This window comes from Meleagris gallopavo, chromosome 7, assembly GCF_905368555.1.
Source record: "Meleagris gallopavo chromosome 7, MGAL_WU_HG_1.1, whole genome shotgun sequence".
Classification (NCBI taxonomy): domain Eukaryota; kingdom Metazoa; phylum Chordata; class Aves; order Galliformes; family Phasianidae; genus Meleagris; species Meleagris gallopavo.
The window spans coordinates 5,766,827-5,783,238 of record NC_139410.1 but is presented as its reverse complement, the minus strand read 5'-3'; the positions used below and the strand labels follow the sequence as shown (position 1 = coordinate 5,783,238).

Here is a 16,412-nt window from a genome sequence, read left to right as displayed (position 1 = left end):
TAATGGCAGTGACTGTGTTGAAAAATAGTGTTCTGTAGCTGAGAATTTGCTCATATAGCGTTATCACGCTCCTTGTATCAGTTGTTGTTTCCATCTCTTTTGGCGTGACCTACATATTATATTCTCTAATCAAGGAACATGTAGAATGATTCATGAAACTGGAGAGACTTCTTCCTAGTCTATACAATTAAGCTGGTACTTTTGTGAGTATGCATGCTCAAGTAATCAAAAATTTTAACAAGGATTCAATTAGTTTGAATTGAGAGGCTGGTTCCAGGCTCCATTGGACTTTGCCTTTACAGTTCTACCTCCTGACTCTTTGCCTTCTCTGCCCTCCAAATACTCATCTCTATATTATGGGAGATTCCCCCTACAATGGGTACATGCAACACAATCCCAATCTCAAAAGTCACTTAAAAACCATTGTAAAATAATTACTTGTAACCTCATGATGATATCTGCTGATGAGAAATTCAGATTTAAATCATTTCCATTAAGATTTTTAAATCTTGTTTTCCTTTTTTTGAAATACTTTTTTTTTTTCCTACTGAATATTAATAATGATTAACAGTGGAATTAATCATCAGGTACAAGTTAATTTAATTTCCTGAAGATTACCATATATCAGTAACACATGAACTGTAGCAGACAGCTTTATCTAATTTAGACTGCAATAAACTCCTCCCAGCAGTATTCTCATGCAAGTTTTGTTCTGAAGGAAGGTCAGCAGTTGTTTCATGGCCCTCTGTGAATATTTTAGGTGAAACAATGAGTGAAGGAGCTCGCTCTGTCAGTTTGAGAACTTCTTTTGCTTGCAGAGCATCAGGTAATGATACTGCATTCACAGCTCCCTGCACAGACCCCATCTCCCATCACCTACCTCCCTGGCCTCGTGATGCAGCATTGCTAGGGTCTGTTCTGTGCCTGAGGAGCTGCAGCTGGAAACTGCCTGCCATGAAGCCCCAGAAGATGTATGATGAACAGCCTCAGCTGCCTCAGACTGAGACAGAGTGAGGAAATACACATTTCTAACATGCACCCTGCGGGACACATCCCAAGTCACTTAACTCTACCGCCATTTTATATGCATTAACTTATTTTTTAAGAGGAGGAATCATTACCTCCCACATTTACAGCATGAAGCACATCAGAAACCTGGTGAGAGCTGTTAACCTTATGCCTTGATCTAATACAAAAGCTAGCAGCAGTCAGAAGAAGGTATGATGGGGCACAAGCAGCCAACAGTGCCTGAGCTATCCCATCTCATGGGCTGGATCCAGGCTTTCTGAGCTGCAGAGAGCCAGGGCTTGGGAACCCCAAAGGAATCCAAGCAGGGGTGGATGAATGTGCTGCAGCTTTAACAGGGAAAAAGACTCTAATGTCCTATGAAGCCAAATGAATTATGCAAAATATCACACAGATGGAGAAAAAAATGCAGATGTGTTCCATTATTAGACTGATGACTAATCAATCACCTGATGCTTTTTGAAGCATCAGGTTTAAATCACTCTGCTTTCAAATGAAAATAGCATCTTCTTAGAAAGACACAGAGTTTTTTAGCTTGGTAAAACTACAGAACTACATTACCACTTTGAGAGTGCGGCAGTATTAATAGTTATTTTCATCAAGAGTGGAGGTTACAGGCAGTGCCATACCTTCCCATCTGATTTTTCCTTTACAGTTTTGAGTTTACATCACGATCAAAGTAACCGTATACGTCTCAAGGCAGCTACAGACAATAAACATCTAGAGCTTAGGCAACTACGGTCTGGTACTCTCCTAAGATTTTTCTTAATCTAATAGCCATCAGTTGACAAGAGAAGCTCTTCGGGAAGAGAGGAGAGTCAACACAGATGCAGAAAGAGTCTTCTCAGAGCTTCACAGTTGGTTCTTCCAGCTTTATTTGCAGTTGCCAATGGACAACCCCTCATTTTGCACCGTGCAGCTGACCAAGAAGTTAAAACTTCTACAACTTGCTGCAATAATTTACTGGGCTGTTTTTCTCTTAATATTATGGCCCGATGTGCAATTTTTGAGTGCACTGACTGTGCATGCTCTGGGGCAAGAGCAATCTCCCCCACAAAAATGGCTCTACATGCTCTGCAAGCATTTGATAAAAGACAATATCTATTATTTAAAACCATTATGGATTCATAACTACAAGAATTTGCTACAAGCTCTCTCTCAAGCTCACTTGCAAGGCAGTCTCAGCACCTACCCCACTAACTCGAGGGAGATCACTATCTCTCAGCACAACTGGTGTTTTCTGTCAGTGGGAGCAGAGATGGTTCTGATCCTGGCACAGATCCTTTTGCTGGCTCTCCTGACCTTCAGGGGCTCCAAGGAGAGCTCTCTGACCAAAGGATGAGTGCTGCCAGTGCAAACAACACAGCATGTGAACAACCAGGCAGCCCTTGGGAGCAGGAGGGAGATCTCTTACAGGAGAGGCACACCGGTGTGTTTGCTCCGTGTGAGCAGTGACCTAAGCGTGTTGTTATTGGAAAGTGGAGAAACAAATATGTTGGGAGTGGGAAAAAAGGTGGATGAGATGTGTGTGCTGATAAATGAACAGGTATGTGGGCCACAGCACACTAAGGAGCTTAAAGATATCACAGTAGAAATGTTTATCTCATTCCCTTTTTCTCAGCGATGATTTTGTGACAAGGTGAAGAATGTGTCCTCAAGTGCCATTATTTCTAGATTATTAACTTTATCCTTTCAGAGCATGCAGAGACCCATAAAGAACATTCCTTCTGTTCAACAAAGAAGGAGTTCCATTGAAAATAATCAAAGATGACGGCAGAGTTTCACTGCAGCAGAATCTCCATTTCTACCACCTTTAAGAATAATGATGGATCATGGGTCTCTCGCTTGTTTACATGCACTCTGCAGGCTTTCCTCTTGCTGTGTGAAACAGAGGGAATCACTCTTCTCTTTGCCACATCAAGTAGTGTGAAGTGCTTTGTGGTGTTTGAGGAGAGCAACACATGCCAGGCTTGCAGAAGCCCTTTGCATAAATTTACATATGAAGCCCAAGATCACTGCACTCCCTGCAGAGTTACTGCTAGCCATCGTTGACATTGCACTTGAAACAGCACTGCAAAGAGAGCAATATCTTTTACAGAAAGGTTTAAAATAATCAATTTTGTTTTTCCTTTTTAACCATCAAAGAAGGGCCTTTGAATTCTGGGAACTGAGCAGTGAGAGGAGGAGATGAATGATAATTTCCATTACTGGCTTTTCTCGCTCTTCTGAGAGCCAACATGACTGAACTGAAGCTGGGTGACATCATTACCTGATTAGACACTCCTGAAAGCAATATGCATCGCAATTCTGAAGGCGTGCCATGTTCTTCTACTGGGATTTTGTTGTCGTTCAAATATAAATCAGTTAATTTTCAAAAACGGGGTAGTATTCACTGCAGTAATGTGAATATATAGGTATGCTACGTGCTCTCATAAATACATAAATTACTGTTAGTGCCAACAGACCTATTGTTGAAACTGTAAGCTGCAAGTCATTTTACAAAATACAACATCTGAGTGGGAAAAAATACATACGAATAAACTAAGGTGCTTTTTAGAACAGAAAATATCAAAGGAATGTGAAAAGTGAAAAAGTTCAACTTGATACTTGACTGTGATGTCTTTGGGCATAAGGGAATCCAAATGCACAAAGAAGAAATATCAACACTTTATGAATGTATTCATGGATGTCTGCCCAACTCTGTACTCCTATGAGCACATGAATAGAATGTTTCTCCTGGTTTCAAAGCATTCCAAGCCAAAAGAATGACCAGTTCAACAAATTTCATCCCGTTGGTTGAAGGTCTTCCTCAAAAAAACAATCAGCAAAATATCAAAATAGAATGATCTGCATTCCTCTCCCCGCTAGATTTCAGCTCTGCATTCTCAATTATTTTCAGATTAAATCATTATTCAAGTACCTCCTAACAGAGAAATTTATTCAACTACAGATTAATCACATCTTCAGAACAAAGAGGTCTTTCAAATTTTGGCCCTCCTTTCATTCTTGCCTAAATGCAGTTAAGCCCAGCCCTGCTATGGAACGAAGCCATGCACTGCACCGCCAGCTGCCCAGTGCTGCTCCAAGCACCTTCTGGCCCAACTTGATGCTAAGAGCTAAGTGGCTCAAGACCCTCCTACTGAATGCAAACACTCATTTCTCCAAACCATATTCTGCTTAATTCTGAGGAATTAACATAGTGCAAACGTGCTTTATGTTGGAAGAACTCGCACCTCTCTGTGCATAGCAATGCAAAACTATACCGACAACAGCCCTCCTACCAGAGTAGGGTGCTAATACAGTGGGAGCCCACCCACAGCAAAACCAGGGGGCTGCATGTGAGCAGATGCAGGGCAGGCAGCCTCATAACTGAGCCCTAAGCACTTGCTGTCACTTCTATCCAAGTCAGTGGTAACAACAGCTTAACTCTCACGATTTACAAAGAAAATTACTGTCACACGAGGGAGTTACACGATAAGGCACAGGGACACCAGCCTGCCTCCTCATGTATTTTAAAACAGCATTTCCTGTGAAACATCATATACGAAGGTGAGTTTGACTGTAATTCAGGTGGGAAATCGAATTTTAAAAAGCCTGGCTGGATCCTGGTATTCTGATTTTGTTTGTATTGTAAAACGACATGTTTAAAGAACAGCTGTTAAAATGAAAAATGAATTAGGCTGGGGCCCAGAATCCACAGCATAAATCTGGCACAGGGAGGTTGGCCGTGCTGGGCCTAGGCCAGGAGATGCCATTTTTAACAGTTCTGATTCCTGCAGTTGCAACTTAGGATACACAAATTAATTCTTCTCCTGGAAGAAAGAAGGGCAGATCTCCCACACTGCTCGCAGTTCTGCATGCTAAGCAGCCTTTGCTTCTGGGATTGTATACACACGGGGTCACATTCACTGCACAACACCGAATTCTGCGAGCAAAATCACATTAAGGGAGATAATCTCTTTTTCTTTCAATTACACTTACGAGCAAGTGGACATAACAGTATATTTGTATTTGTAAATGTGAAGTCTGAAAGCAAGAGAAACTCCTGCATGGTCAATTCATTAGCTGTTCCTCCTGAGGATCTTTTCAAGGACTAAATCTCACCTAAGGCATACAGCATGTTTTTCATTTTTGCTTTTGCTTTTTTAAGTTGCTCAGAATCAAATTAAGTCAATGCCATTTAAATATGATGCCACACTTCCTGCTTTAGACATCAGAGTTGTCTGCAATCCAATTGTCTGTGCATCACAGCATGTATGCTGCAACCCAACCACAAAGCCTAGGAGACTCCAAAAAGGAAGCATCCAAAAGCACAAGCCATCACTGATTTAAGAAGTGGCAACAGACTAGAATAAAATATTCAGCTTTTAAAACATCCAGACCTAAAACATTCCAGAATATTTTGCAGTATCCTGTAAGTCCAGTCAGAAGTTTGAGTAAATGTGTATTTATATAGAATCACAGAATGGTTTGGGTTGGAAGGGACCTTAAGGGCCACCCAGTTCCAACCCCCTGCCATGGACTGGTTTGCCCCCACCAGCTCAGCTGCCCAGGGCCCATCCAACCTGGCCTTGGGCACCTCCAGGGATGGGGCACCCACAGCTTCTCTGGGCAGCAGTGCCAGGGCATCGCTGCCCTCTGAGTAAAGAATTTCCTCCTAACATCTAGCCTAAATCTCCCCTCCTTTAGTTTAAAGCCATTCCCCCTTGTCCTACCAATATTAGACTCTGTAAGAAAATCTTACCTAGCAATGGTGTGCAAAATTAACGGATGGATTGTCTTGCTCAAATAATAACAAGCCAGATGAGCATTAGCCACGGTGCAAATGAATTTCATGGCAGACTGAGCAGCAAAGCCCTTCCTGCCTGCTGTCTGCCCCGTCCCTACACGGGGTACCTGCAGGAATGCAGAAGTCCCAGTGACCATGACTAGAAATCTTGCCCTTCCTGGCAGGTTGGAAATACTTTTGCAGATCCCACCAGAAGGAGGGCAGAATGAAAGCAAGTCTCTCCCTGTCAAAACTTCTATGGGTTTGCTTTGTTGAATGTTACAGGATGCTTTGTGACCTATTGCAGGTACCAGTGCAGGGACAACAAGGAGCACCAAAAGGGGCTCCTGGGTTTAAAAGCAAAGCCAGCCTCGTGGCAAATGAAGGAAGGCATCAACCCTGCAGCAGGAGGAATGAGGCCAAGAGTCATGGCAGAAAGAATTGGTGCATTATAACCCTGGCAGTAAAGGTCTCTGGGGCAGCATCATCTGCTCTGTGCACCAGAATGAGGATTGCTCTGTCACTGATTCACCGAGGAGTGCAGCTCCTTCGTTAGCAGACTGCCTCTGTTTTCTGGGATACAGGGACACAGCGCCATGGAGCACGGTCAGATAAGAGCACACATACTGCTGCTTCCTTAGAGAAAGAACTGGGGACATTTTTGTAACTTCCCAGCTATTCGGTAGAGATATTCTTGTTTGTTTATCCAGCCTTCTATATTAAGACTCTGATATCAGAGGCAGAGAGGAAGAATATTACACCGATCCTGCTAAAGATGGACCTACCTGAGCCTTCTGGAGTGCTTTGCAGATTTTCTCTGGTCTACAGACAGTGGGTACCACAGGCACGTACTACTTGCTAGCTGGAGGGATCTGCCAACAGCAACTGCACCAGGGATGATGGGAAGTGATTAAATGGAATGCCTGGCCAAAGGAAGAATGGATTCCAGGAAAATCACTTCCAAAAATAGGGAGCAACATGAATATTTCAGAGAATGGATTGGAAGTGTATTTTAGGACAGTTTTCTTAGTTCCACTATTAGCAGAAAGAGCTTTTTGCCAACAAAAAAATTGAGCATTTTGATGCAGATTTTGTTCCCTGCTATGACACAGAGACAGAACAGATTTCTTCTTCCTGTTCGCTTTGTTTCACTTCTCACAACTTTCAATGGGCTGAAAATGGTTAACTAATGATACCAAAATCTGTATTTAAAATGTAATTCAGTTCTGTAATTATATTCCTTATGCATGGAGACAGAAATAAACTAGAGGAAGAACCCATTAGCCCTTTTGCATGTATAATTGAACACGTTTGATATTACTAGGTAACCTTTGTAAGTAACTGGCTTTGAGTTTATGCAAAGAAGCGAACACTTTGAATACATAAATAACAATAAGAGCAGATATTTTTTGATTTTGCATTCTGTTCTTTTCTTGTTTGTGTCTGTGAGATGCAGTCAGACGTCCCTGGCCTTATGTGGCCATCCACAGAAACATCACAAAGATCTGACTTTTGCATCATTTTGGTGCAGTAATGAATAAGAACTGACATCAGATATCAGTATTATTGGCCCAGCTAAATGGTAGCTGACATCAAACTGGACTGCTGAAGAGGTAAACAAAATTGAAATTTTGTTTTTGTTTAAAAACTGTCTGACATTATTTGTCCTTCAGTAAATCAATGGCAGAATGAGATAAATGCTCTTTGCATTTTGGCTTGAGGAGGTAAAATCGGGCAGTTGCTATCAAGCATATTTTTATAGTCTCGTAGGTTTTCCTAATACAACCTGTAACTTCAACATTTGTTTTGTTGTATGGAACCTTGGTAACCTCTGTAATGATTTCTTAACCTGTAAGCATCACACAAACACAATATAGCAGATAGATACAAACAGAGGAGCACAATAATCATACCCTTATCTCACCATGAGTGCATACGTATACACACATAAGGGAGCAAATTTTGTTCTAGTTTGAAATTGTAATGATCCAACCGAGCATCTATATTCTTTGTATTTCATTAGCATATGGTGATTTGCCAAGCTGGGAAAATGCTGTGCGAAGTATGTGCAAAAGTTTGATTTCCAGTGCTCTTTAAGCCATGCTTAGATTTTTCTATTATACAGTAGAAAAGGCTGGACAACATTCAAGAACAAGTCACCACTTCTTTGAGGAATCTATTAGATGAAGCTGCATTGCTTTCCCCTGTTCCCCCTTTTTTACCCCCGATTAAAATCTTGTACAAATACAAAAACACCAGTGGCTTGAATTTTCATCTTTGCTTGAGTTACACAGATACATATTAATAACCTCCATAATGGGCACGAGAGAAGATGGCCAGGGCTGATATAGATGTCCCCACTGCAGCCTCTGGATGCAGGACTGAAGCTCCTCCAGCACTTTCTGCCCATTCCTAGCCTGCATTTAGGCAGTCTTATGGAACCCATTAATTACATGGGGTCGTCTGAAATCATAGTCATAGGTCCTAGAATGGCCTGGGTTGAAAAGGATCACAATGCTCATCTAGTTCCAACCCCCTGCTGTGTGCAGGGTCGCCAACCACCAGACCAGGCTGCCCAGAGCCACATCCAGCCTGGCCTTGAATGCCTCCAGGGATGGGGCATCCACAGCCTCCTTGGGCAACCTGTTCCAGTGTGACATCACCCTCTGTGTGAAAATCCCTGTAATGTTCCAAAATCAGGGAAATTACCTCTACAGTGCAGTCTCAGTTGGGCATCTCTAAAGAGGGCATCTTTGGTTTCCCATGCAAGATACATTCATACATATAAGATACATACATCTTTTAGTGCACTCAGAGACTTTGAAGAGAAGTTGAACACCTACAGTGGCCTCTAAAAAATACATCCTTCCCACCACACATGCACGTTTCCACCAAAAAGCTTAGCTTCTAGTGAAAAAGAAATACCTGAAACAATTTTCTCTGTGTGAGAGTAAAAGCGACTGTAAAATTAAAGAAAGATACCATTTTCTACATCAATTCAAAAGCAACTGTGCGGATTTTGCTTCCATTTTCCCAAACTTTTGACAGGCACAGAAGCAGCCTGCCTTTTAATTCCTAATCCAATCTCAGCATCAGAAGGCAGAGCAGAGCATCCGTTCGAGCAGAGGCACTCAAGCAGAGCTCGTGCCCAACTGTTAAATACAGTTTGCAGATGTATGGTATAGTAAATAACTTACATTTCAGGCAGTTTAATGAGAATTTGTTCAATCTCTATAATGGCATTATTCATTTTTACTTTTTCCTCATACAGTATTCTCCTAAAATATCCCTCTGTTTTTGGATACTCTGCCTGGATAGCTCTCTGATCTAACTGGAAAATGTGCTCTTTGTTCCTGCATTCTGTGTACAGCACACTGTGTAATGAGCATTTCACGGTCCTTCAGAACTCCTTTGGCACACAGCAGCCTCAGCCACAGCTATCACAAGCCCACTGAAGTGACTTAGAAGCCTACTTAAACAGACTTATATCCCAGTAAGGATGTGAAGCTTCAGGCTGTTTCACCATTACAGCACTACACCTTCAGAATCCCACCCCGCAGAGAGGACTTCTAACACAGCACGGGAGCTGCTTTGGGTCCTGTGCTGCTAAGATATTAAACAAACAAACAAACAATACCCAGGCAGCATTCTGCCAGAAGTCAGCCTTCAATTTTGCCATTCCAGGCTTAAGAAATAAGATTTTTCCAACAAATCCTTGCCTGACTGCAAAGCTTTGGCCAGGTCTATCTAGGGGATTTTCTGCTAACCACTCTGGAAGTGATGCTGCACCTTTGTTTCAATGCTTCATGGTCAATCTCCAAAATCTTTTTGATAAAAGTATGGTTAAGAATGTTAGTGTTTCAATAAAAGCTTTTACCCTCAAAAACCATGCATGTTTTAACAAAAACTTTGTCAAGGGCCTTATTCAGCTTACTTAGGGTGGAATATTTTCATTTTCTTGGTGGGCAACCGAGAGAGGAGAAGAAAACAGTTCCTTGGTGCTTCATGAGGTTGAAATACAGAACATTCTTTGCCAGCCAACCAGTGTCACAACTGTAAGTTGTGCAACTCAGGACCAATCACTCAGTCTTTTCAGTAGTTTTTCTGTATATACGGGGTTAATTTGTGTAACTGCAATTACAGCTCCTGAAATTATATTCCTCACTCAATTTAATGAATGCAGCTCCGGATGTTTCCATTTTTACTAATTCAATCATTGAGAATGTCAACCAATGACTTTAGTCTAGAGTTTAATGCCAACTATAATATTCTTTACCAAAATAACATGCTTAGCTGGAAGATTATCAGCACACACCCTTCCAGCTTCCTGCTAATCATTACAAGCCACATTAAAGCACGAGGCTCTTTGTAAATACTCAGGTTAGAGACAGTGCTATATTACTGCCAGGCACAATGAAGCTTTCCCTCACAATTCCTAGTGTTAAATACTATTCTTACTATACTATCATGTTTCAAAATACTGAGAGGCAGGCCGTGCCTGTCAAACATACATACATGTGGCAGAAAAGCAATTAAGACACCTTGGGAATCCCTATTTACCTCCTTGAAATAAGTTTATCTCACACTTGGTGCTGCATCTACCCCTAGGGTTTGCTTGAAAAACACATATGGTTGCCATAAGTGGATGGTACAGCACAAGTGGATACTGCACAAGAGAATATTCAGGATCTCCTCCAGCTGAAAACTGGTACCTTGCTATGCTTGTAATAAAACACTAGCAGTGAGAGCACAGGGAAAAGGAATGCTGATGAGGTGCTTTTCAGGAAAGATGACAAAAAAGCCAGTTCCTTAGAGAGAAGAGTTCAAGTGGTGGCAGAAAGCAGCATATGCTTCATCATTTCCACACTGGTTTTAAGAGCAGTATGGGCAAGAGAGCCAGAGGAGCTATAAACTGCAAATGCCTTGCTTTCTGAATATTTCAGATGACTTCTAAGAAACATTCCTGAAAAAACAACTCACCTTACAAAGTTTGTAGGCATTTTGATCACAGCCTGTCACCAATCCCACCCAAAACAACCCACTTTTGACAACAAGTATAAAATTAACCATTCAAGAAAAAAAAACCAACAGCAAACTTCATTTAAGTAAAGTAACTAAATGACAATGACAAACAAGAATGGCTTGGATTATGCAGTGATGAAAGGAACATAGAGCTAGGCACAAGGAAGAGCAGCTTCATTTAGCAGTCTCTGGGACTCTGCCCTGGCTGGGAGGTGTGTGCTGCAACAAAGTGCTACAGAAGTTGAGTTTAGCTGCAGGGCTATCTTCTTCAGCATAGTATGCAGTATTATTTACCAGAGTAAGGAATGTGGTGATAACAATTTAAAATAAATAAATAAATAAACATCAGTGCACAAACTTACCTCCAGGCTGAATGTAGCATGATTGCAGGAGTGCAGGTGACCATAGAACGTACAAACACGGAGACCCTAAGAATTCAACATAAAGAAAGCAAATAAGTTATAGTGCTATCAATTAGTCTACATTCTCATAAATGCAAAGACATTGATTTTATGGCTGGGTGCAACAGAAGGCATTCTGCGTGCTAAAAACAGAGTCCAGTTGCTAGAAGAGCAATACATTTCTCACAATTAATAAGGATTTATCTATCTCCTTACTTCATGTAATTGCTTCCAGAAAAGGTGCATTCAAATATCATGAAAAAAAATTACATCTACCAAGCAGGAGGGTTTGAATTAGAAAGCGTAATCACTGCTTCCAAAAGACTGAGCCCTGCTCTTAGGCTGTGATTCAGTACGTGTTTCTTGATACTCCACACACACCATTAAAGTCTTCCTTAAGGAATCACAAGCATGAAATCAAAATTAATTATCTTTTGTCATCTTCCACATTAGGCTGTAAGTGACCTACATACTGCAGGAACATATGTCAGATGTCATCACTGATACCTGACTTGTTCTCCCAATGCAGCAGGCATCCAACCACAATATCTCATGCTAAAAAGAAGTCTTTGTGACAGAGATAGCAAAATGGTGCACTTCTGGTTTAAAATATCACTGGTTTAATGGGTAACAGCAACAAAAATACCATCAGAAGCGAAACCCAACAACCAAAACAAAGCTACAAACACCAAACAAAAATCAAACCGCACTCCTACTGTATTTGAAGACTCTTTTTCATTGAGAAAGCCTCCTTCGTGTTTATGAACATGTTTAACCAGTATATTCTTACTGTTTGCAGCAAGCCCTTCCATGAAAGGAAGTAATGAGATTTCAGTGCCACGTAATTCTAGAGGGACACAACCTAGTAATATCCTGTAGTTCACATTACAGCTGGAGGAATTCAGTCGACAAAACTATAGTTAAAAGGTATTTGATGGCTGCTGTAAATGTATCAGCACTAAGAGCAAAGAGGGAAAAGAGTTAGTGAAGGTGGAGAGCAGCACGGACACGGGAGCACAGAGGTAGTCATTACCTGCAGATAAACTACACTTGGAAATTGGAAGGCAGCTGTACAACAGTGAGATAGGAAAACTCTCCTCAACCTCAAGTACTGGGAGAAGAAAACTTCATTGACTGTAAGCAGGAGCTTGACAAGTCTGGAATTGAATGACCTCCTGCACGTGGCCAAAAGTTGGAGGTCAAGGTGACTCTTGCCAGTTGCATTTATATGGCATTGGGATAAAGCACAGTACCAAAACCTTCATTCAAGGCCAGGCTGGATGTGGCTCTGGGCAGCCTGGTCTGGTGGTTGGTGACCTTGCACAGAGCAGGGGGTTGGAACTAGATGGGCCTTGTGGTCCTTTGCAATCCAGGCCATTCTGTAATTCAATAAAAACAGCAGGCGGCAGGCTACTCCCCCATTTTGTATGTTTCCATGTTTTTCACTTCCATTTCTTAACTAGTCTCCTCTTCAAGGCCACATCCACTGGTGAGATCAAGCCAGGAGATCAGTGTTATCCTCATGCACATCTCACAACAGAAACTAACAAAGAACAAGACAACAAGAAAGGCTCTGGACTGCTGAAGCAACCCAGTACCTTCAAAAGAGCAAGCACATCAACTTCCAGCACAAAAAGGTTGTCAGAGTGCAATTCTTTGATTCTTCACAGTTTTTGACAGAATTACAGGTCAAAAAACCCCTAACAGAACCCCCAGGGTCGCTTATTTAAGAGGCTTTAAATAATAAAACCAAGCCAAATTATCCTGATAAAAAGAAAATTTGAATAATTACTACCCAATTATAAATTCACTGCTGGAATGGAAATGTGATCGCACAAAATTCCCAAGATACTACAGATAAATTAAACTTGATAAAGTTAACACAATTGGAGACAACTATAATGAAGCACACGTGGAGAAGGAAAGCAAGAGCAAATTTCCAGTAGATAAAATCAGCAGCAATATCAATGCACTCAGTCCACAGTAACAGCCCAAACATCAGCACGTGTTTTGTGTGTAAAAAGTAATGCCTGTACAATAAGTGTGTTGCTCAGCAGGGCACAGTATTTATCGTCAGACACTCTAAAATACCAATATACGCACAGTAGCCTTTCCACGAGGACAGAAAAGCATGCCATCACAAAAAAAAGAGATGAAAAAGCACATGGATGCTGTGCCACACAATGAATGGGAACTTCTTGTTTTCCCTTCCGTCAGTCAACTCAGTCCGAAAGGAGTTTTAATAATAGTAATAATAATAACAAAAGCTACACAAAGGGAACAGTTCTGTAAAGTGTTTTTTCAATGCTATTGCTGAAACTTAATTTCCAAAGCACCACTTTACTTTTATTGGAGGCACAGCTAGTGTCTCCTTTACCAACACCTGGAAATCTGAGTCTCCCCCTGCTTACCATTGAACTGCACTTCTTCCAGGTTCAAGACTCGCCTAGGAAACACATTGTGAAGCAAAGAGCAAAGGAAAAAGGAGGAGCTAGTCTTAATATTTATACTGGGGAGGTGGTGCCAGTTAGGGAGAATGGCATTCCATTGCAGCTACCTTCGAGTCTTATGGGACCATTACCCCTGAGAGCAGGAGAAATGCCAAAATGTTGGAGCAGGTCTCTGCAGCTGCACAAGGACTCATTTTGCCCACATTTAACCTCCAATGTCTATCCAGTCTCCTTGAATCTGACACCCGAGCTGTTGTAAAGGGCAGTAAATTATGGAGAATGCATTATTATTAACTGAGTCATCGGGTCTTGATTGAAATATTAATGGAAGAAATCTCCGTTCTATTCACTCCTTAAGCTACTGCCCAATTACATTAATAACCATACATTCTTCCTCTGCAGAAAATACAGAGATAATAGCAACATTCAAAGAAAACAAAATATGAAGGGTTCTGCATTTTTTTTTAGATGACTATTCAGCCATGCACAAACACGTGTAATTTTCCATTTTGAAACCCAGAAATTAACATTAGAATCAGCAGTTAGAAATACCATGGCATTATTTTGTGCAGCACGTCAACCTCTCGGCTTCCACTGAACACGGATATTAATTGTCTTGCCTTGGATGGAGTGATCTAAGGGACTTCAGATAGAGAACAAAAACATTTCTATTTTTTCAATGCGGTCCAGCATTGTACCAAAAAAGCAGACTGACCTTTGGCATCGTGGATCTGTGAGCAGTAATCCTGCGGCCAAAGTGATTAAGCAAGGAACCTAAATTCAAATGATTTTTTGTTCTTACTTTCAAAGGATAAAAGCCTAAGAATTCTGAATCAATAGAGAAATTCTGCTTCAAATCCACCCTCCTGTGTCCATACAAATACACAAATAGTAGGGCAAGACAACAGAGGCAGGAGACAATTACAATTTATATTCCGCAACTTGTTTGCATCTGCAGAATTAAGGTGAACCATTAACTCATCCAATGCAACAGTTTACTACTCCTATACTTATTTTACCATATATACTTACTTTATTTATACTTAGTTTAACAAAGCAAGCAACCAACCACAAAACTTAACAAACCATACGTTAAGAACTTTGGGAGAAAACAAAACTCACCCCAAACCTGTTGAGCATTACTGAAGAACTGCTTGTGTTTTTTAAACTCTGCTGTTTTCTTGGATTTTGAATGCTTTACTAGATGTGAAAATCTGACAAGAAAAAACTTACTTTGCAAAAATCACGATAACAAATCCATTAGATTAAACAGAGTATAATGCAATACATTAAAGAGGTAATTATTAGCTTGATATGATACAAGCTTTTAGAAAAGAACATCTGAGCATGTGGTTTATCTAGATAGTGCTCAGATGAAAGACTTATTTGTAATTCTTTGGTTCAGTTAGAAGTTAAAGAAATATTTTCATTAGACAGACTTAACTTACAAAGTGTTCAAACCATGAGGACCTGAACAGTAGAACTGGTCACCACACATTCTTCACCACAAAAAAATCCAACTAAGCAGTTTCTCAAGAAAGGTATTAATCCATAAGGGGAGAGGGTGAATGGAACAACAACGCCTTGAATTAAACTTCTCATCTTATATAGCTAAAAGTTGTTTAGGAAGTCAAACAATGTGAAGCTTAGGAAGCTCATTCCACAAGACCTAAGCATACCACATGCTCTGGCTATTGACTCATCAGGGAAGGTTCTCTCAGTCTCTCTTGCTGAATATAGCCAAGGACCTCCATTTTACACTTCACCGTAAAATGAAAAGGATGAATCCTAGTTCATTCCTTGCCCTTTTCATGCGTGGTCTGTCTACACAGTCTTTGCACAGATCGGTGCCTGGTTTACCTACACTTTGTGTCAGTGAGGCACCAGCAGGCTCTCCAGTGAATGCATGATGTCCTCAGTAGAAATAAGAATTCTGAAGGCATTCCATGCTTTGTAGGGGATTTTTCTGCATTGTTGCCTTGAAGTAGGTGTGCTGAGAACTCTAGAAAGGATTTGGATCTCCTTATTAGAACATAACCTATTGCAAGTTTAATTTCTAAGGAGAGAAAACTCATCAGAAGTTTACTTTCCAAGGAGAGAAAATTGAAGAAAAGAGTCCAAAACCATCTGCCCCCTCCACTTGCACACAATGGCTTATTTCTGTCAGTCCCTTTATCTCACTCAGCACTGCCATGGCTGACTTCAGCACTCTCCTGCACTCTGTGACGTCCATGTGTGTGCCCCTGCCAGCAGCGAGCTCTGCTCTCCTCTCCATCTGCCCCATCCTGCCCTACCTGGAGTGCAATGTAAAAAGGTATCATCCACCCTCAGCACTTCTGCCAAGGACTTCTAGGAGCACGTGGCACACGGTATGTGTACAGTAAGCAGTGAACAAACAAGCAGAGCAATTTTACCAGCTGTCACTGCAGGTTTTACTCTATTACCTCAAACGCGGGACCTTCAGCACAAGGTTTGCTTCTGTTCTCCCAGCTCAAAATAGAGCCTAGGGGGGGAAATCATGCAGAGAAGACTCTTTCTTGATGTCAGAGTAAGGGAAAAGCCAGTGGATTACTCAGACATCCTGTAATCCAGTATGTGAGGGAAAAAAATTAACCTGCAACTACAATTTGTGTGCTTTACTACAGAAGGATTTGCAGGTGCAGGTGTGCACATCGAAGTCTAAATACTTCAGCTGCAGAGCTACTTGCTATTCTTATGCTGATCTCCCTCTCTCACAGACAGCCC

General features: G+C 41.2%; 1 protein-coding gene across 3 annotated transcripts in view; it reads right to left on the bottom strand.

The window, feature by feature from the left end:
• Positions 1–16,412, bottom strand: part of SPAG16 (sperm associated antigen 16) — a 350,605-nt gene that overhangs the window by 90,237 nt on the left and 243,956 nt on the right. For all 3 annotated transcript variants that reach the window (XM_031554276.2, XM_085227603.1, XM_085227604.1), the window contains one exon: positions 11,179–11,244. In XM_031554276.2, coding sequence (XP_031410136.2) covers positions 11,179–11,244 — 66 coding nt within the window. The remainder of the gene's footprint in view (positions 1–11,178; positions 11,245–16,412) is intronic.